The sequence below is a fragment of the Triturus cristatus genome, chromosome 8, assembly GCF_964204655.1.
Source record: "Triturus cristatus chromosome 8, aTriCri1.1, whole genome shotgun sequence".
In the NCBI taxonomy this organism is placed as follows: Eukaryota; Metazoa; Chordata; class Amphibia; order Caudata; family Salamandridae; genus Triturus; species Triturus cristatus.
In genome coordinates this window covers 693,519,022-693,542,368 of record NC_140591.1, presented here as the reverse complement: position 1 = coordinate 693,542,368, position 23,347 = coordinate 693,519,022, and the positions used below count along the sequence as shown (strand labels likewise).

Here is a 23,347-nt window from a genome sequence, read left to right as displayed (position 1 = left end):
AATAGGTATAGAGCCGTCCTACTTAATTCAAGTTTTAATTATTGAGGTAGCTCCAGCCTAATTTAAAAATATGTAGAAGCCCTATATAGGAGTGATGTTCCATAAGGGCTAATCAAAGATGGACGTGGTCAACATGTTTCGTGCCCCAGCTGCCCCAGAAGGGGTCAATGGCACTTCGTCAGGACCAATGTGAAAGTGTGAGGTGAGTGCACTGCCGTCTAGCACTAGTTGCTGAAAACGTTAGGGGGTATTACTAAGGAACTGGTACTGGGGTATAGAAAGACCCAGGGTACTTCGATGGGCAGTACCTTCGCCCCGAGCCTGGCATGCCTTTACATGTCAGACTTTGAGGCAAGGTATGTGCTCACGAATACCAATCCCTTCTCGAGTAACGTTCTCCTATGGAGACATTACATCGATGATATTTTAATCTTTTGGAAGGGCAGTATGGATATGATTCCAAACTTTTTATCATGGATCAATGACCTCAACCCCTTTCTAAAATTCACTGCAAACTGTTCAGAACAGGAACTATCATTTCTTGACCTGACTATCATTAAAAAAACGGGAACTTTGGAGACTATCACCTACAAAAAACCTACTGATAGCCATTGTCCCTTACAATACAATAGTTTCCATCCAAAGGCACTCAGGGACAATCTCCCTTACGGCCAGTTCTTACGTATTCGTAGGAACTGTAGTCAGATAGAAGACTACAAGAAACAATCATCCGAACTCAGCACTAATCTAGCTCAGAGACAATATCCTGCTCGTATCATTAGTAATGCACAAAAACGAGCACGCAATACTAACAGATCTATTCTTCTCGAATCACAGACAAAACCAGAATCAGACCTCATTACATGTGTGACCACCTTTACCTCAGAGTCTAATATGTTAAAAAGGGTCATCAACAAACACTGGAGAATACTAGACTCGGGCGACCTGTCCTTGGAGAAACCCAGATTTGCTTTCAAACGCACAGCCACTATCAAGGACCTCCTCATTAACACCAGACCCAAAAAATCAGCCCCTACAGCTCCCACTACCCTATGGAATCTCCCTCCGGTTAGCGGACACTACCCCTGTGGTCAATGTGCGGTGTGCCCACTAACCCGAGCAACTAAAACTGTTCAACTCACTACTAACTGGATCTGGACTCAGAAAAAACACACAAACTGCAATACACGTAACTGCATCTATCTCATTACGTGTCCCTGTTCTCTACAATACATTGGGATGACCACACGTCCAGTAAAAACAAGATTGACTGAACACAGAAGCAATGTACGTTGTAAAAAAACTAATACCAAAATGTGTTCACACTTTGCGGAACACAATCACACCCCAAATGACCTAGAATGGACAATTCTAGAGGCCTTCCCCACCATCACAAAAGAAGCCCTATTTAGGAAGGAACAATGCTGGGTTTTCAAGTTGGGGTCACACTTAAGGGGTTTGAATGACGACATACCTTGGGCTGAACTGAATCATTAAGCTTAGCCCACCTATGCCATTTCAGAATGATTTTGACTTTAACTACTCTTTTTCAGAGTCTCCTTCCTATATATCCCCGATAGCTGATATAGGTTTGCCCTCCTTGTAATGACTACATTCGGTTTTGTCCCCATGAGGAGTTCAACTGTCCTTAAATCCCACATCGTGAATTTCACGATTTGTAACATAAATTTTTTTTTTTTAAATTAATTTTTTTACTACCAAACATCATCCTTGGCCTGCTGTTTTCTCACTTACACGTAACAAATAGTACATTTTTCTCCTACTCAAATATGGCAAATGTACATCGATACACCTCATATCTTAATTAGTTATTCTCCCCGTTACAACATGGCTGCCACTACCATCCTTTTAAGATTCTGGTTGTAACCTCTTTCCGGATGTTATCTAAGAGAAGCACTAATGTAGCCCTATTCAAAATGGCCGCTACGTTTTGTGACGTTCTTGATAGCGTTACTTATGGACATCTCCCAGAAGCCTTCTCCACGGCGCCCAGAGCGAGGGTAAGACATCAGCAAGTTACTCGTCTACCTTTGTGAGTACTCTATGTTTGTCCGCATCTTGACGGTAAGCCTTGCCGCCGCACACGATTCAGCGACCAAGATGGTGTAATCTGATCCTTTTTAACCTATTCTTTTTTCGTAGATACCGGAGCAAACAAGGTGCTCTGGTCTTATCCCCGTCAGCCGGGACTAGGTCACGTGGGGTGAGTCTCACTGCCGTGTGCCCCTCGTAGGATACCTTTAGTCACTAACGCTTGTAAAATTGCATGCCTTGATGAAGTTTGTAAATTCACCATTAGTCCCCCAGTCCTCTCTCCCTTTTGCTGGCTGTACATTCAGTTTCCTTTTATCCCAATAGTTATATAGTTTCCTGGTCTTACCGTCAACTACGATCCGTACTATTTTTTCAATACATATTTTTCCAATACGTATGTGCATTGTGACGGTCGTACGTAGAGAATCTTGGGCTTACTATTACGATTGTTCAGATGAATATAATTGGTTCTTCTATTTAGCCACATGCGAGCTCACTACCGCTTATATCCCGGCATATCCACGATCACGCTGCACTGGTTCCCTTGCCATACAACCACCCCTGGCGCCCCATCGTCGATATAGTCACGACGCATCGACCCAGTTCACCTTCACTCATTGGCCGTACCTTCGGGATAATACAGTGAAGTCACTTATAAACATCACCTGTGTGTTTATTATCCTACCACTACCCAGTGCATGAATTGTATGCCTCCAGGCTGGTCTAACCGCGGGTTGCGTTTTCTTTTTACCCCCCCACCCATTGTTGTTTTTATCTCCCTTCTCCTACAGGTCTTTCTATACCCCAGTACCAGTTCCTTAGTAATACCCCCTACCGTTTTCAGCAACTAGTGCTAGACGGCAGTGCACTCCCCTCACACTTTCACATTGGTCCTGACGAAGTGCCATTGACCCCTTCTGGGGCAGCTGGGGCACGAAACATGTTGACCACGTCCATCTTTGATTAGCCCTTATGAAACATCACTCCTATATAGGGCTTCTACATATTTTTAAATTAGGCTGGAGCTACCTCAATAATTAAAACTTGAATTAAGTAGGACGGCTCTATACCTATTTTACTCACCCCACACTTTTGTGCACTACCCAGCCCTCACACCTACACGCACCCATACGGCTTCTTCAAAAGATCCCCGATAAAGAGCCCCGGTTTCGGGAGCCCGTCAGGCATTGCAGCGCCGGCTTGACGAGGGGCAAATGCCCAAATGATGAAGCATGACATCCCTTGGGGTGTGTGAGGGCATTTTGAAGAAAGACCTGTTCTTCCCCCCTTCCTAGTCAGTTATTCCTAGGAACTGCTCATTCCTCATATAGTACTTTCCTTGGTACCTACGAGCAGGACCTCATAAACTTGGCTCCTTGTCCCTCCTTGTTTAAAAAAAAAACTTGGCAAAGATACCAATTCCAAGTAAGCCTCCCTCATCCGCTCCATTGAGCGCTTGCTGTGGGAAAGGCACGGTCATGTCAAGAATGCCTCAAAATTCCCTTGTTCTGTGGTTTCACTGCTGCCTTCACCCCAGGTTACCTCAGTGACATAGCATCTCGTTTGCCGGAGCTCTCAATTTGCCGACAATACCCCCATTTTATCAAGACCTTCATAATATTTTAAATTCTTGCAGCCGAGGACACATTTTACAATTCTAAACCTTCAAGGGCAATATTTTTCACCACGGTCACTTGTGACATCTTGTGTTGCTTCTCTAACCCCAGCATTCTGCAACAATCCTTTATAACTGGACTCCTCGCATTGGCTTAAGCCTTGATGCATCTGCAGTCTTTTACCATTGCCTTCAATGCGTTCACGTCATGGCTGGGCCTATGCCTCCACCTCCATTATTTCTCAGGTATACTTCTATGCTCTTCTGGATTCCAGCCACTGTTACTCAAACTCTGTATAATGCCTCATTGAGTTCCCAACCCACTGCCCTCCCCTGACCTGTCATCTCTACTGTCTCAAAATGACAGGCAAGTGGTCCATGATTCGACTATGTCAGTGTCAGGAAGAGATGACGGTTCAAGATGTTGACCCACGCTTACAAAGCCCTGCACAACGAAGGACCAGCATACATCAGCAAATGCCTCACCTTCTACCAAGCGACCAGACACCTTCAATCTGCTTCCCTCTCCCTCGCAGACACCCCACGGATCCACTGAACCAACAGTGGAGGACACTCCTCGCACGTGGCAGCCAAGGCATGGAACAACCTTCCCCCACACCTCAGGACCGCACCGTCGCTCCAATAATTCAAGAGAGAACTCAAGACCTGGATGTTTGAATGAACAACTCATCTCCAGCACCTCGAGACCCTCACAAGCGATTTGCTGCGCTCTACAAATGTTTGATTGATTGATTGATTGAGTGGAGCCTGCAAAGCATTTAGTAACCCTTTTCTTACCAATATGTGATCAATTTGTGCAAATGAATAATGTGAGAAGTCATGCAGCAGTGAGTAAGGATAATGTCATGAATCCACCAGGCTACCCAAATTCTACACAACTTTACATATGTATCAGAAATAAGTTTGTGCATCCTATACCAATTCTCATGTTTTGTATCTTTTTATTTCATAATTTACTTGATTCAAACTTGAATACAGGATCCATATAAATATCAAGATATGTGTATCATCCATATTTATGCTCATCCTTATGCTAACGTGTTTCTCAAGATTAACTTGCTTCATCTGGCCATAATAATTTAATAATCAGACTTTTTTTAACACACACTGAAAATAAACGAGGTAATAGAAATGAACAATTTTGTACTTTTAAAGTATGATTAAAAACAAGTTTCTAATCAATTTAGCTAATCAATGTTTAGGTCTGCTCATGGTAGTACTATGAACCAGCTCATTCTACAGGTGCTTCCAGGAGTTCAAAAAGTCTATCCAAATACGGTTTTACATGTTCATTAAATCTTGTCAGATCGTACACTTATACTTTCAAAAATGTTTTTTTACGTGAGCAATTGTATTTTGTGAATATGGTATTATACCGATTTGCATGATGTACACACACTGCTTCAGTTTACGGTAAAGCTCTTAGAACAGTCCCAGTTAGACTCGCTACTGCTAATCAAAACTATTGTCTCATGTTAGCATCTGTTTTGAACAAATCACACTTTTTCACTAAAATCTGAATCAGGCCCAGGTTAAATACATCAGGACATTATCTTACTATTTTTAGGTGTATGATAGTTTTCAAAAAAAGCCACAGTTCTCCAATGTTTTGCATTGGTACATAAGGATTGGAGACAAAGATATCAATTCCTGTCATAAACTTCAATGACTTTATAGTGAGGTTATCTCCCTCTTTAAGTTAAATACATATAACATGGGTTAAATACATATAACATGGGTTTCTGTGCCATTATGTTGTAGCAGGGACCTCACTATTAAAATGTTTGCTTACATCCCTGTTTCCTGGTATACATTATTACATATGTTCATATGTGGCACTTATTTACCAAAATATTGTCACTGTCTAGAAGGGTCTATATTGAAGTGTTATATATATATATATATACATATATTGAGAGAGAGAGATGTTCAAGAAGGCACTCATTTGCTGAAAGTAAGTGGGGCTTTTTTCTATTCTATAGGATCAAGGCTTATCTCTTGTATGGATCCTCGCTGGACCCCTTTCACTTTAGGGCACTTTGGGTCTTCACTGAATGGCCCATGCATTTCCCTGCTGGGGCACTTGGGTCACTCCTCTAATCAAGTGGAGTATTTCTTGCTAGGACTCTCAGACCACTGCACCAGCATCAAGTGCATGGACCCAGACTGCTGCTGTACACTGGCACTCAACACTGCTACTTCTCCTCAAGGAATTCCTGGTCTGGGCTTGGCCCTAAGCCACTGTGTTTGCCTGAGTGCAGCGCCGACGCAGCCCGATCCTCAGCCAGGCACCGCCTTGTATGTACCACAGTTGCAGCTCCTAACCCACAGTCTTCTGCATCTTTTGCTATTACCTATACCTATCTGTCTGACTCAACAGCATGGGCTTCCCTGTCGGGCTTTCCACTATGCCTAAGATCTCAACTGCCTCGTAGTGTTGCACGTCCTCCTCTCAGCTGCAGATGCAGATCGTGGTCCACAAGAAGTGTTGCACTGCAGCCCCTCTTCTCATTTCAGGGGGCTTCCGGCATGGGCCTCGAAAAGGTAAGACGGGGAGGAGGGTGCTATTTATTAGCTGCAAATTATGGTGGCCATAGTGGAGCTGTGCTAACATGCGCCTGCTGCCATCTTGGCTCTAACCATGTCCTTGGTGCTCATTCGAAGAAATGAGTGGGACAGAGGGAAATGCGTGGCTGCTGCAGATTGGGCAGCAGTGGTGAGCTCTGTGACTAGTACCAAGCTGTTTGCTGTGGCGCTCCTGATCTGCTGCCTTAGCGGGACAAGCAGATTTAAGGTGCTCTGAATGGTAGGAAATGGTTGACATTTAAGATTGCAAACAAAGGTGGGTCACATGAAAAGTAGTAGTGGGGAACTTCTGAGCTGGTGCCTTGGGTACGGTTGCCCGTTACAAAGCAATGATGGACACATGACCAATTTCACACTGCTTGATTGGTGGGATCGGATGATTTACAGTCCCAATATGGCAGAAATGTTTCTCACTTGGCCTGTCATCGGAATACGAAAACTATGCAATTTTCTGGTTGCCTTTTTACCTAACTTCCACTGGGATCTCTATCCTATATAAGACCAATATTTATCAGCTGTATTTAAAAACACTACGTCAAAATGAGTGCCACAATGATTTTCCCAAACAGCAAACAAAATATAAAACATCGAGGAAATAATTCCCAAAAGTATGCTATGGGATGATTAACTGCACGAATTAGGAAATTAGGGAGGTTAATAAGCAATCATTTAGTGAAAAATAAAGGCATCTAATTAGTTAAGAGAATGTACAACTGTCAAATAAGACGCCATTGCATTATCACTTTGGCAAAAAAGAAAGACAAAAAGAGAAAGAGATAAGTGAGTGCTGGAAACTATTAAGTATAGCAGCAAGAGAAGGCTAAAATATTAAGTGCAAAAAGAATCAACGGAATAGGCGTAGCCCGGAATAGAAGTAAAATGGGGTTGGTGAGCATGCTGGTAAATATAATTGCTTTATAGGGAAAGATGTATTGTTTATAAACCAGTTCACTAGAAAGTATACCTTTCTCTTTTAATAGAGATCATAAAATGCTTCTTAACTGTTAACAGGTAAATTGGATGTAAAATATAAAAATATATAGTTTCCTGTAAAACAAGTGACTTTGCTTAGAACACCATTTTCAGAACTCTCTGTTGAATTTTCAATTTGTGTTAATTTAAGAACTAATCTCCCAGGTTACCTGTGTGTTGGAAACGTTCTGATAGAGGAAAGACAATCAATACAGAGCCTAAATGTATCATTCATAGAATACACTCTTATCCCAGTGAGTTATTCCTGAGCAAGCCTGCAAGAATAACATCCATTGATAAGTAAGAAGCATTTTACAACAGCAATGGAAGGCATACCATTCAAATGCAAACATTTGTAAATGCAGATCTCCCTTAATACAAGATACGGTTCATTTTAAGAGTTATCAATGACATCTTTGATCCATGACAAAACATGCGTATTTATTTCTTCAGCAATATCTTCGGCTGTTCTTCCAGTCACAGCCATGCCATGATTTCCTCCTTCCAGCCATTGTATTTTGGTTGGGGCATTCATTTTGCTGGCCACACTTTCCAGTAAGTTCTGCAAAGATAAATACAGCAGTAGTATATTAGCGAATCAAAGGTAAATATTCGGGCTCATGATTATCTATATGCGAACCTACCAAACACAGTTCCTTATACATAAAAAAACATGGAAATATAGAGTTCTAGTTGTGGTAAACTGGAATTTGATAATTGCTTTTTCTGCAATTGAAAAGTCTCAGCGGAAGCAAGTTTGTGAAGTTAGTTAGTTAGGACTCTGCACTCCAGAGTCATCTGCCAAAGCAAACCAAAGGCAACCATTACAGCAAACGACTCCCCCACCCCCCACCCCACGAACAACAATACAATACATAGGAGCATTGGACGATATTTCACTACACCCCCAACTCCCCCCTCCCACTCCCCCCCCAAAGATCGCACAGGTCCATACCATCTCATCTGTAACATCAAAAAGAAGATCAACAGGTCCTAATTCAGACTCACCACCCCCCCTGCTCCTTCCCTCCCCTCCCCCTATGCTGGACTCCAGACTTAAACCAATATTGAAGGCTCCTCTATTGCCGGAGGTTCCAGCCAGAGGCCCCGGTACTCCGCCCACCGCTTCCATATTTTATAGTGTTTGCGTGGGCACCCCCTGGCTACAAAGATGGGCTGCTCCAGACCCATGCAAAAGTCCAGACCATTTTTCCAGGCAGCCACCGAGGGAGCCCTCGTCACCTTCCAGACCTTGGCCATGTCTCGTTTCGCCAGAGTCAGGCCTAGGAGCATGAGGTGTAATTTATATACATTGCCCGCCACCCCCTCCATAACATGTAACAGTGCCAGCTTTGGTGTGCGGATAAGCTCCCAAACCCAGACCTCTGAGAGACAGGCAAAGACCCCCCTCCATGAACGGTCTAACGATGTGCAGTGCCAAACCGTGTGTATAAACGAACCCTCCGCCCGACCACAGCGAAGACATTCCGGGGAGGCGATCATCCCCGCCCGCCACATTCGTGACCTGGTAAAGTAGACTCTGTGAAGTAATTTGAATTGGACTAGGAGTAATCGTATCGCTATGACCGCCCCCCGCGGGGCTGCCAGGGCCTCCGTCCAATCCTCCTCTTCCAGCCTGCCCACATCTGCCTCCCAGTCCCCTCGGAGTTTCTGTAGTGTAGGGGAGAAATGCGCGACCAGGGACCGATAAATACTCGAAATCTTTTTGTCTTGTAGGTCCCCCATAAAGACTTTCGCTTCAACAGGACTAAATTCAGGTATGGACTCCAGGCCCTGCAGACTAGGGGACAACGCGTGGCGCAGCTGCAGATAGCGATAGAATTGAGCATGAGACATATGGAACTCCTCTTGGAGATCGCGAAAGGATTTTAGTGTCGTGCCTCTCGGGACATCACCAAGGGTGGAGATACCGATGGCGTCCCATCCCCGAAACCCCGGAAGGGCCGCCAATTGGGGCAGACGCCCATTAACCCACAAAGGAGTCTCCCGGGTCAGGACGTTCCACCAGCCCATGCGCCGCAACGCCTGCCTCCAAACCATGAACACCACCCGTGTAGCTGGTGGCAACGCGCTCCGCAACCGTGCCAAGTATAAGAGTGTATGCAGTGTGTGATTCCCCATAAGATAGCGTTCCAGTGCGTACGCCGGGTCCCCCCTCTCCCCATACCACCACTCGTTAAAGACCAGCAGATGCGAGGCCTGATAGTACGAGAGGAGATCCGGTGATGCTAGTCCCCCACAATAAGTAGATAAAAAGCATGTTCGTATGGCCACTCTCACCTTCCCTCCTTCCCACAGAAACTGTCCCAATATAGAGTTTACCAGTCGAAACCATCTAGGCGGGATCGGATATGGGTGATTCTGTAGCTGATAGAGAAGTCGGGGGAGCGCCACCATCTTAAAAATCGCCGATCTGCCAACAGTGTCAGGGGCATGCAGGACCAGGACTTAAGGTCCACCCGAACCCGATCCCACACAGGTGTCAGGTTACGCTCCCAGGCAACAGCCGGTACATCCGAAAGCACCACCCCAAGATATTTCATGCCACCTGCAGCCGACTGGACCTCGGTCGCCCACGAGCCCACCCCCGTCTGACCTCCCAACACCCACAATGTGGATTTGCGGGGATTCATGTACAGACCCGACGTTTCCCCGAAGACCCGCATGATCCGCAGAAGCCGTGGCCCCGTCCTGTCGACTGCCGTCAGGAAAAAGAGGACGTCGTCCGCATACAGCGCAATTCTATCGGACAGGCCCGTGGTCCATTCAAATCCCCGTACCTGGGCGTCCACACGCACCCAGGCCGCCAAGGGTTCCATGGCAAGGGCAAACAGATACGGCAAAAGGGGGCATCCCTACCGCGTTCCCCTCTGAATAGCAAAGGTGGAGGAGGTGGCGCCCGCTACCCGCACCGACGCCATCAACCCTGTGTACAGGAGTTTCACGTAGGAAAGAAAGCATGGACCCAGATTCAGTCTAGGAAGCAGAGCAAACAGGTAGACCCAGATCAAGGAATCAAACGCCATGTCCATGTTCGCCAAAAGTAGTGCCGCTGGTTCCCCCAGCCGCTGGATCGCCGCAATCGCCACCAGCGCCCTTCTGATATTGTGCCGGGTGGCCCGCTGAGGCATGAACCCCGCCTGATCGGGGTGCACGAGTGACGTGATATGGGGCAATAGTCGATTGGCCAGTGCCTTCGCCAGGACTTTGGCCTCCACGTTTAAGAGGGATATGGGGCGGCCTGTCCGCAGTTGGGCGATTATTGGGCTGAGGTAGTGGACTGCCTGAATCAGGTGACAGACCGCTCTATCACTCCAGAGATGGGGACTTGCTTGTTGCTATGGTTTCCCCACACCCGCCGTACGAAGGTCACTAGCAGGTTCTATGATCTGGGGCTGATATTAGCTAAGAGAGAATTGACCCTGCACTGGAAATCCAGGGGGGGGGCCTAGCTACGTGCGGTGGAGGGCAGCACTAGTGAGATGGGCGGGGGCGGAGGGTACGCTCCGGGTGCAGGTGGCACTGAGGAGAGACGATGAGAAAGCGTTAGCGACGGCCAGGGCATGGGAAGCGTTGGTAGTTGAGCTCCAGGGGCTGATGTCTGAGGTGGGGGAAGAAGGGAGCACTTCGGATCGGCAAGAGGCGAGGGGAACTGGGGAATGAGATGAGATGGGAATGAAGGAGGTCCCCAGACATATACCGGAGGCCTGGACAAGAGGGATGATTTGCTTACGCAGAGAGGGGGTGAGCAACTGTAAATGATCTCCTTGGAAGGGGGGGGCACATCGGGGGAGAAGTAGGGGGCAGGGGCGCACTGACATGGGGGTGGGGGGGGGGACGAGTTGGGGTTGGGAGGGAAGATACTCTTAATGAACACAGGGACCCGTGATGTAATGAACAGTCATTGTTGATTTGGAAAATAATAAAAAATGTTTAAACAAAAAAAAATAAGAGGGATATGGGGCGGTAAGGGGCGTGATGTTCCAGGGGACGCCCGGGCTTATGGAACACCACCACTTCTGCGTGTCTCCAGTCCGGGGGAAGCAAACCCCTGTCCTGGGCCTCCTCCACCACCGCGCGGTAATGTTTGGCTAATTGCACATTATACCGACGAAAAAACACACGGAAACCCATTGGGTCCAGGCGCTTTCCCAGGGTTGAGTTCCCCCAGGGCCGCTCCCAGTTCATCGTCTGACAAGGGGGCCTCCAACTGATCCCGCAGCTCGTCTGACAGCGCCCTGGGAGGCAGATCTGTAATAAATGTCTCAACTGTAGCGGCCGACAGACACTCCCGGGGGGCATAAAGGTCCGCAAAATATGTAGCAAAGCTCTCTGCAATAGCAGGAGGATCGGTAATCGGAGTCCCTGCGGAGTCCAAAATTCCTGGCAGGACTTGAGTGTGAAAGGTGCCCTGACAAAGGCGATGCAACATCTTACTCGACTTGTTCCCCCATTGGTACACTCTGCTGCACGTTGCCAGCCAGACTTGTCGTGCCTCATCCATCAGCAGAGCTGCACACTCCTGTTGGGCCAGCAGCAACTGCTGCACTCCCAGAGCACCCCCGACTCTCGGTTCTGTCGCTCGAGTATCTCTATGTCCGCCTCAGCGCAGGTCAGCTTCTCCCTACGCTGCCTGCGAGCCGCTGTGCACCAAGAAATGTCCACCCCTCGCAGCGTGGGCTTCAACGCCTCCCACAGAGTGGCCGCACTGGAGACGGATCCCACATTCGCCGTCAGATACTGAGCTATGGATTCACCCACATGAGCTGTATATTCCACCTTCTGGAGATTCCACACCGCCAGGCGCCTCCTAAACGGCTGCCTTCCCCTGCCTGCATCTAGTTTTATGAGCACTGGGGAATAGTCCGAGAGCCCCCAAGGCAAAATCTCCGCCGCCACCACCACCCTACCAGCCATCACCCGTGGAACAAAAATGTAGTCCAATCTAGAGAAGGATTTGTGGACTGCTGATAGGTACGTGTACTCCCGAACCGCGCCATGAGCACACCGCCATGTGTCCACCCAGTCTAGTCCCGTCACCAGAGAATGTAGTTTTGTAGGGAGATCACTCCTACGACCCTCCACAACCCCTGTCCTGTGCGCATTCTTGTTCATAACGTCATTCCAGTCCCCGCCCACCACAGACATTACATCCGGCATATCGGCCCACAAAGATTGTAGCCGCTCAATTAAATTCCACTGCAACGGGGGAGGGGCATATACACTACCTAAAATCAGGGGGTCCTCCCCGACCCTACCCCGGATAAACAAGTAGCGTCCTTGCCCATCAACCCACTGCTGTTCATGCGTGTAGGGGACCCTGCGATGTATCAGTATAGCCACGCCTCGAGATCCTCTCATAAAGCCAGCATGAAAAACCTGTTGGAACCCATAGCGCTGCAAGCAAAGGGCCTTTGTGCCCATGAGGTGGGTCTCCTGTAACATAAGAATATCAGCCTTCTCCCTATTCGCGTGGTAGAGTATTGAGGAAATATGAATTTTGTGATCAGTTATGTCCCCTATCGTAGACCCCAACGGCTCCATGTGCATGCTATAAGTACATGTATGTTCCCTCCAGTTCCAGTTATGAAGACGCAAATACATGTGCGTCCACCGTCAACATGTCCTCTTTCAGATCCACCATGAATGGGTCAGATATTCCATTCCTAAGTATGAAAGGCCACCGACTTTATGTGGTTCACTTTCCACATTTTACAGATTCAGGCGAGTAGGCCCTGCATTCTGTCATCAAGCCTTTTCCTGCCTTCTGCCTCTGAAAGCTCCAGTCCGAGCCTGCATCTGTATCCATGAACTTTGTCCTACTCCCTGCACGGCTAACGGTGCCTGATCCAGCCTGTTGCCTGCCAAAAACTGTATTTCACCTTCAAGATTATCTGCTCCGCTCCTCATCCGATGCATTCCTGTCTAGTAGTTTAGGTAAACATTCTTCCAGCTACCGTGCAAAGGGCCAGGCCTCACTGTCCTCATGCAAGTAATTCATAGCCCCTGTTACCATGGAAGATTCCTGCCCCCTCGCATCTCATGTAGACACTTAGACGCTTGTACACGCACTAACAGTCAGTATAGAATAGATTCCGTCCTAGAGACCTTTCCTTTTGGATAATACAGTTCTTTAAACATAAGATATTAGATATGATTTGGGATTAGGTTGACATGACCCCTCAGACTTCTGTCTCCACATGTAGAGCTAAATGTCAAGTCCCCTTCACCCTCTAGTTGCACGTCAATCACACGTCATGCGGCTGCGCGCGCATCTCTGCCAAGTATTTCTGCTGACATTGCAGGATTCTCATATGGATCCACCCATTTGTGACATCATGTTTAATGACGTATTTTAGTTACACCCATGTTTACGCCTTTTTTCGTTACGTATGTGTATTATATCTGTATTATCAGCTGTTACGCCTCTTGCATCTGTCTTAATGTAATGCTTTCCATATAAATACCATTACTTGTCAATAATGTATTGCCTTCCTTCCTGAACTTTCGTGGTGATGGAATTTGAAGCCTGCAATTCGAATTGTATTTCCTTTGTAGAGGAATAAAGCCTTTCAGAAACTCTAATACCACGGATTCTGCCTCTTATATTTACTGAGTTATTCTTACTAGACTTTACCGCATAAAAAATAGTACCGGTAATGAAATATTTACCACATAAATTGGCGCCCGAATAGGGACACTTTCTCATCTCACGCGCCGGAGGTGCGTTGCAGGCCCGGTCTCCTGCCACAGCTGAACGGACAAAAACGCGTACCCGCAGGATTTCCTGTATCTCCCTCCGGCCAAGCGGGGGCGACTGAGGCTGCGATCAACACCCAGACGAGGCGGTGAGAAGTGCGAAGTATCCCGACCAGAGCCTAGCTGAGAGAGCAAGATCCGAGGTATACAGAGGCCCACCAGGTTCCGAAGTTCCGAGTCCAGTCGAGTCCAGTCGAGTCCAGTCCGGTCCAGTTTCAGTTCAGTTCCGAGGCCTTCCGTTCCGCGCTACCCGGTGAGTACCATTGTCGGGGAGGCATTTAACGTGCACATAGTCTGTGCCGGTCAAGACGGGTTTGGGTACACAAATCCGGTCTGCACTGTTTTAGCAGTGTACCTGTACTGTTTAGCAGTATATCTAGTATGTCTTGCATATAAATAAGTATTACCTAGTGTCAGTATTATGTCAGTAACCAGTTTCCTATTAGTCATCATTATTCGTTAAATGTTAAATGTTTTAATACGTTCTATACATTGTGGTGTGAATGACTGTTCATTATTGTGTTTATTTGTATTAAGTGTGTTTAAAATTAAGTAACCAGATCTAAAAATGCCGCTCTTTTCGAAATTAAGACAGATCAAAACTAGAAAAGGGGTACTCGAAGAAGCTGTTCCCATTCCACCTAGGGACACTCCAGGATACTTTATGTATCATAAGCATGGCCTAGATGCCGTATTATTTCTTGATTTATGGGTGGACTACACCAAGGATTTACCAGAAAGTCAGAGATGGCCCGCAGCGGGGACCTGGGATGCAGATTGCATCATGAGAGTAGAAGAAGAATTATGGAAAAAGAAAGCCAGACAGTCACAGAAAGATGCCATTGAATTATGGCGTAAAGAATCATATAGACGTACAGAAAAAGCGCTCAGGCAGGAAGAGAAAGGTAGAGAGAACTCAAATAAAGCCCAAGAAAATCTATTAATTGAGGAAGGTACCCGAGTAAAATTAGAACAAGTAGATAGACAAAGAAACGCTCTTATGAATGGTATGTATCCTCTTCTGGCCGAAGGGTTACCTAAGGCTACCCCGGAAATACCAAAAGACTTGACTCCTCCATTGCTCCCGATAAAAGCACATCCCAAAACACATCCCAAAACGGCAAAGGACGTTTTCCTTTCCTCTTATTTAGATGACGTAGCTCCCGTGTATGCTAATCCCATACCACACACACCGCTTGCCGATGGTGCACAACACCAAGAGCATCCGTCTGTATCCCCGCAACCACAAACTCCTACACCAGTTCCCACAGGTCCGTCCGTTTCTACTGTTTTTCCCGCATCCACAATTTCTATCTTACGTCCAACGAATCCTTTTTTGCCTAGCACCTCAGATGGTGCTACAGGAGGTACGACAGACATGTTTGCCACCCCGCCGCGAAATAAACAGACCCTTACAGATTTAGCACTCCAACGTACACCCCAACTAGTGACATCCGACATGTTTAAAGAACATCTTGTGGATTGTAGATACGATCCAGTGCCAGGTAAACAGGACAGATTGCTAATATCATCACTACGTATACGACGAGCTACATTATATCTAATGACGATACCAGGAATGGTTGAACACCTAGACAATATATATCACTTTGTCCAAACAGGGCGAGGTCCAGAAAGTATTAACGAAGCTATGGAATACCAGAAAGTGGATGTACAAAGACAACTACTACGTTTTTTCATAAACTGCGTGATCAGGAACCAAGACAGGCCTGGGGCAGATCATGATACCATGCAAAAACTTGCCAAATGGGGTCAGAACATATCAGAAGAGAAACATGATAAACAGGCGTGTATAATCGCCATGTATCGAAAAATCCGCAAGGAAGTAGAACGAATACATAAAGAAAGACGAGAAGCAGACAGAATTGAATCAGAGGGAGAGGAGGAGCAAGAATCAGAACAAATAGAAACGATAGCTTACGTAGGTAGAGGAAGACCCCATAATAATACTAGAGGCTTTAATGATCCGATACGTCCGATACGTCCAGAATGTAACAGACATTTTCAAACCCCTATGTTAAATACAAGGTCCCCTGAACACCTATTTCAAGCCGCTGATAACCTACTCCGAGATCGAAGGGGGTACCATATGCTCGATTCTATGGACGAACAAGAATTAGCCAGGTCAGCAGTACAATGGGCTGACAGTCCCAGCAAATACAGTGATGATGCGCTAGCACACACGTTCCTGAATCTTACCCCATACGAACAGCGTTTAGCTAGTATATACATGATTCAACACCTCCTTATATTATATAAAAGCCAACACTCCGATCCAGGACCCTTACCTGACATATTGATAGAACTACTCACGAATAAATGGAGAGGGTCAGGTACTGATTTGATTAAAGAAATTCTAGAATTTCGAAACCAGTATATAACTTTCGTGTGCCCAGAACACGTTCCAGTTCCCACTATGGGAAGAAAAATGTATCACATAGATAGACAGAATCCGTTACGCGAAGTACACCCAATCAGAGGTGAAGGTAATAACTTTACACGCGTGTTTGTGTACACGCCTATAACTAAAATTGAATTATTAGAAATGAAGAAAGTAGTACCCAGCCATGACAAGGATCCAGCAGGTTTCCACCGTGAGATAAAAGACATGCTACTCATGGGAGAGTATACCTACCCCGACATTATGAAAATACTGAAAGTGTTAATGCCTGCCGGTGTTTACGAGAAACTCAAAGAAAAGGAATGGGAGGTGGGAGACCAAAAGATAGATTGGACCGCATTAGAAAACGAAGAAAAGGCCCGAGCTGCAGGATCAGGGCTTGGGGAAAAGACTACAGCACTACCAGGATTACTAGTGCAGGTACTGCCACGTTTATTAACTACGAAAAAGGAGGACTGGGGTGCAATCTCAGCCTGTAAACAAAAGCAAGATGAAGACACTAGTGATTTCTATTCCCGATTTGAAAAATGTTTTGGTATAAATAGTGGCATAAAAGCAAGTAGCGAGTCATATCCACATTTGTTTGTGACAAAATTAGTTGAAAATTCCCTGCCGCAAGTTAAGAATAGAGTATTGAAATTTGAGAGTACCTGGCAAGGTAACACCCCGTCACAGATGTTACAGATGTTACAATATCACCACAATAGAATTAGAGAAGAACAAGAACACGAACAAAGACGTATGAAAGATACAAAAATGAAAATGCTTGTTGCTCAGTCAGTTCCAGCTGATAGTCATCAAAAGGGTGATTCAACAGGTCCAGTTAAAGGGACATGTAACTATTGCAAACAACAAGGTCATTATATACACGATTGTCCAGTTCTGAAACACAATATCGCCACGGGTAGAACTCAGGAACGATCACGTCCACCTAGACAGGATCAGAATCAACAACAAATTCCTCAGCATGCACAACATAGGTCAACTCCGCAACAACTAGCTCCGCAACAGGCAGCTCCACAACAGACCGTAGCACCACCACAAGCGCAGCTTATTGCTGCAACACAAGCAACAACGCAACAGATGTATCAGTATGCACAAGCAGATTATCCCGATTATCAGCGATACACATGAAATAGCCTAGAGAGGGAAGTTGGCTTACCCCTTATTGAGGTTCCTGTAGATCAAGAGGGACCTTATGTACATAGTGAACTATTAGGGGAAGACAGAAAGTTTTTACTTGATACAGGGGCAAGCAGAACAACTATACGACGCAGTGAAGTTCCAGGGGCACCCCTCTCAGGCTCACAAAATATTTCCCTTGGATTCTCAGGAAAACCTATAATTAATGACGTAACACAGCCTCTTCCACTTACAGTTGGTCCATTGACACGTACTACAGATTTATTGCTTACTAAATCATGCCCAGAAAACTTGTTAGGTATAAAAACATTGAAAGCTCTAGGAGCTATAATATGTTGTTCTCCGGAAGGAGTACGATTATTTTTACGTGATTTTAAAGGTCACTACGTGTCCAGAGACATGGACCACCGGCTGCAGAGTTTACCTACGCATTTATGGGCACAAGGCCCCACTGATGTTGGTTGCATGAACATTACACCATATCGTGTCACACTAAAAACAGGAGTAGTACTACCACGAATGCGACAATATAAGTTACCGCCAGATGCTGTTGTGGCCTTACTGCAAATCATTGACGAGCTCATTGCACAAGGAGTGGTTGTCGAAACGGACTCCAATGTATGCAATTCCCCGATAATTCCGATTCTCAAAAGAACGGATCCAAAAGCATCACCAGTATATCGATTAGTTATTGATCTGCGCGAATTAAATAAATGTATTGTACCACAATACCCTGTGGTCCCAGATATCTCTTCATTACTAACGGCTATTGATTCAGAAGCAACGTTCTTCACTGTAATTGATCTCAAGAATGCTTTCTTTAGCGTCCCAATAGATCCGGAAAGTCAATATCTGTTCGGATTCAGTTTAAATGGACGAAGTTTTAAATTCACACGCGCACCTCAAGGATTTACAGAAAGCCCCAGCATCTATAGCCAAGCACTGAAACGAGAACTTGACAGTATCCACATGCCAGTTAACACTGCCTTGCTTCAATATGTCGATGATCTGTTGATCACCGCCCGAAGCGAACCTGAATGTGAAACAGCGTCACTGACGGTTTTACAATTTCTGGCCGACAAGGGGCACAAGGTGTCCCCTTCTAAGCTGCAATTCTGTGTCCCGCGAGTTGTCTACCTTGGGCACTCGCTGTCCAAGGAGGGAAGACAGCTTACACCCGACCGCATCCAGTTAATTGCTAACATGCCACCACCCAAGACACAAAAGGGGGTGCGGGCTTTTATAGGCCTCACTTCATACTGTAGGCAGTGGATCCCTCAATATGCATTTCTAGCAAAGCCACTCATCCAGTTGACAACACATGAGGCAGCCACATCGACTGTTCTCCCTTGGACTCAAGAACATACACACGCCTTTGAAAGCTTAAAGAAAGCTTTATGTCAAGCACCTGTTTTAGCAACACCATGTTACAGCAAACAGTTTACACTCTTTGTTACAGAACGCGAAGGTACTGCCTTGTCAGTACTCACTCAGGAACAAGCAGGATCACACAAACCATGTGCTTATTTCTCTAGTACATTAGATCCAGTAGCTCAGGCTCTTCCTGCGTGCCTGAAATCAGTGGCAGCAACAGCTTTAGCAATCAGACAAAGCGATGCCATAGTGTTAGGACATCAATTGACAGTACAAGTACCACACGCAGTAGAGGTTCTCTTGAACCGCACACAAACACAACACTTGACTATAGCGAGACTCACCGGTTACGAATTGACATTGTTTCAGCCACACATAGAAATCAGACGTTGTAATACGTTAAATCCTGCCACACTGTTGCCAGTAAACGGAACAGATCCATTAGCACATGATTGTATTGAAGTCATCACCATCACGACGAAACCCAGACAAGACTTGACAGATATCCCTTTATCAGATCCAGACTTGACATTGTATGTAGATGGTTCATGTATGAGAACAAATACAGGAGAGTTAGTGGCCGCTTACACAGTCACAACAGACACTGAAGTCATTGAAACAAATTGTATTAACACTTTGTCAGCTCAAGCAGCAGAGCTCATCGCTCTGACACAAGCCTGTATTCAAGCTAAAAATAAGAAAGTCAACATATACACAGATTCACGTTATGCATTCGGAGTCGTCCATGACTTCGGCGTACTGTGGCGAGAGAGAGGTTATTTAACTTCTCACGGTGCCCACATCCAACACGGACCCCTCATTCAAGCCCTATTAGACGCGATTCATCTACCTACTGCAATATCGATTATGAAATGCAAAGCTCATACAAAAGTTACCGATATCATTTCTCAGGGTAATGACCTAGCTGACAGAACAGCTAAACAGACTGCTCAGAACCAGACTCATACAACTGACGCGACAAGGACAATAGTTCTGACACCAACACATTGCATGACAGTTAAGGATCCCGCCCTTGATATAATTGACATACAGACACATGCTACACCAGAAGAAATAAAGAAATGGACTGAATTAGGAGGGATCCAAACGGATCAAGGATGGATGACGAAGGAAAAATCTATATGGTTTCTTCCCGACTCCATGGTTCAAGTCATCATTAACACAATACATAGTCCAGCGCACCTAGGAGAAAAAGCTATGCTAGACAGTATTCAACACATTTGGTTCAACAAACACTTGCGAGCAGCAGCCAAACAGAAAGTACGTACCTGTATGATATGTTGTCAGTTTAATCCAGGTAAAAGCATCCCCGTAGAGCAGGGTGGATTTCAACCTCCCGATCATGCTTTTGAAGTCCTCCAGATGGATTATATCCAGATGGAACGATGTCGAGGATTCAAATATGTTCTCGTAGTTGTCTGTGCTCTTTCCCGTTGGACAGAAGCCTACCCGGTTTCAGATTACACTGCCCCGACTACTGCCAAACAGTTAGTTCGAGAATTCTTCCCACGGTATGGTTTGCCACGTGTTGTCTACTCAGATAACGGCCAGCCATTCTCATCCGAACTAATGAAACACGTTTCACTTTTGTTAGGCTACCAATGGAAATTCCACTGTGTCCGACATCCTGAGGCAGCAGGCCTCGTGGAACGCCATAATCAAACTCTGAAAATTAGATTGTCCAAAATATGTAGAGAAAAAGGTGTCGATTGGATAGTAGCCTTACCAGTTGCACTCTTTTACATGAGAATGGTAGCACATTCTCGAACAGGGCTATCCCCGTACGAGGTGATCTTTGGTAGACCACCAAATATGTGGAGGACGCCTATACCTCGCAAAATCACTGATGTTGACTGTAATATGCTGACAGATTACCTGGCTTCCTTGATGTCTGCACTACAATCTTGTCGTTCACAGGTAGCTGCAGCTTTTCCCGATAACACTGAGGTGAAGCCCCATGACGTGGTTCCAGGTGATCTGGTCCTAGTACGGAATTTCGACCGGAAGACCCAACTGGAGCCTAGGTGGAAATCGCCAAAACTTGTTCTACTAGTAACAAGGACAGCCGTGAAGATCGAGGGACGTAAAGGGTGGTTGCACTCGAGTCATATCAAGAAATTTTATGGACTACCGACCGATGTGAACAATCAGCCTTGTATCCCTTCACAGACTGATTCAAAGCTCCCCTTGGTTGAACCCATGAAAACTGAACTTTATAAACTAAAATTAAGGTCTAGTAAGTCAGACAATTTGATTGTTTAAGTCCTCTCCAAGGTGAATCGGTTGAATTTGTCTCTGACATGTATCCTCTAGACCGGAATAGAGAAAGAAATCAACAGATGCAGCTTAAAAAGCATGCGTATTGTAAATCACTTCGTAGTCACTGCACAGTAACATTATTAATTTTGTTTTTTCTAAGTCTTCTGATCATCATTTCTAGTATATTGTTGCATATGTATTACCCTATTTCTAAACGTGCTTACAATGTTACTGCTGAACATTCTTTTAGCGAATTACCTCCGCATGAGTTGTCTTATAGATTTGCGCTACGCAACAACACATTTATTAGTATGTTACATCATTCCCATCAAACCAGCAATGCTACCAATTGTTGGATATGTGGCCGACTCCCTCCCTATCAGAACTATAAGGGAGTTTTGCCCCTCTTTCCGTATCCGTTCACACACAATGGCTCCTGTGGAGCATGGTTTAGTTTGATTAATTCCCTAGATTCAAATTCCGTAGTTTATCAAGACAACTGGGTATGGGGAAACCTGAACCTGGTTTTGCTTAAAGTCTGCTATCCTAACAAGGAGGGACTTCCCAAAAGAACAGAAACTGATCTAGAAAATGAAGTATATGGATTAGGTAATTTTACACTTAACCTCATGATCCTGAATGTTGAATCCGAAGCCACACCAATCTTGCCCGCTATGTCAGTATTCCCAGTTAAAGGGGAATTATGTGTAAGAAAGAATAGTTCCATACACGTGGGCCATAGTAAATGCACCACTGTAATAAAATTCAGTGATCAAGGCAAATCTACATTTAGAGCTTCCCGTCATTCCTACTTCATATGTGGCCAGACCGCATATATACGTCTACCTCTAGATTGGGATGGTACCTGTTACATAGCATTCCTTCTGCCACCAGTTTTCCTAGCTCCTCCTGATTACCACAGAAATACCCATTTAATACACAATAGACAGCAGAGAGATCTCCCGATCGTCGATTACACTGAAACGGCATGGGAACAATATACAGATTTCAATAAAGGTTTCTTTCCTTATATAGGAACAGTCACTAATAGTAAACTGATACGTAGATTAACTAGAACCCTTGAAGCAGTAGTAAACGAGACTACGTCCGCCTTAGGCAATTTAACAGAAGAGCAGTCTGCTATGCGGATTGTTGTGCTTCAAAATCGTCTTGTCCTTGACGTCATCCTGGCCGATAGGGGCGGAGCTTGTAGGGTCATCGGATCAAGTTGCTGTGTTTTCATACCAGAAAATTTGCCGTCAGTATATAAAGCCATAACTCGCCTTCATAAGATTATAAGCCAGATACACCAGAGTCCAGGCACCTGGACTTGGTCCGGTTGGTTCTGGAGCGTGTTGTCAGCCTGGGGATGGAGGATCCTATCCTTCCTAGGTATTGGCTTTCTCATACTATTCAGTTGCTGCTTATGTCTACAATGTGGGCCAGCGATTTGTGGTCTGTGTGCCACATCGTGTATCCCGCATCCAAGCTTTCGTTCGAGATCCCGGAAGAAGAAAGAAGAACAAATGATGCTATATGAACAGATCGATGGATTGATGAAGATCGATATCTCCTGAGGGTCCGTAGGGGACAAGGAGGGAATGAGGAAATATGAATTTTGTGATCAGTTATGTCCCCTATCGTAGACCCCAACGGCTCCATGTGCATGCTATAAGTACATGTATGTTCCCTCCAGTTCCAGTTATGAAGACGCAAATACATGTGCGTCCACCGTCAACATGTCCTCTTTCAGATCCACCATGAATGGGTCAGATATTCCATTCCTAAGTATGAAAGGCCACCGACTTTATGTGGTTCACTTTCCACATTTTACAGATTCAGGCGAGTAGGCCCTGCATTCTGTCATCAAGCCTTTTCCTGCCTTCTGCCTCTGAAAGCTCCAGTCCGAGCCTGCATCTGTATCCATGAACTTTGTCCTACTCCCTGCACGGCTAACGGTGCCTGATCCAGCCTGTTGCCTGCCAAAAACTGTATTTCACCTTCAAGATTATCTGCTCCGCTCCTCATCCGATGCATTCCTGTCTAGTAGTTTAGGTAAACATTCTTCCAGCTACCGTGCAAAGGGCCAGGCCTCACTG

General features: G+C 45.6%; 1 protein-coding gene across 1 annotated transcript in view; it reads right to left on the bottom strand.

Moving 5' to 3' along the window:
• Window positions 1-4,615: 4,615 nt before the first annotated feature.
• Window positions 4,616-23,347, bottom strand: part of TEX30 (testis expressed 30) — a 292,549-nt gene continuing 273,817 nt past the window's right edge. The window contains exon 6 of the mRNA XM_085622100.1: window positions 4,616-7,811. Coding sequence (XP_085478226.1) covers window positions 7,644-7,811 — 168 coding nt within the window. The 3' untranslated portion in view covers window positions 4,616-7,643. The remainder of the gene's footprint in view (window positions 7,812-23,347) is intronic.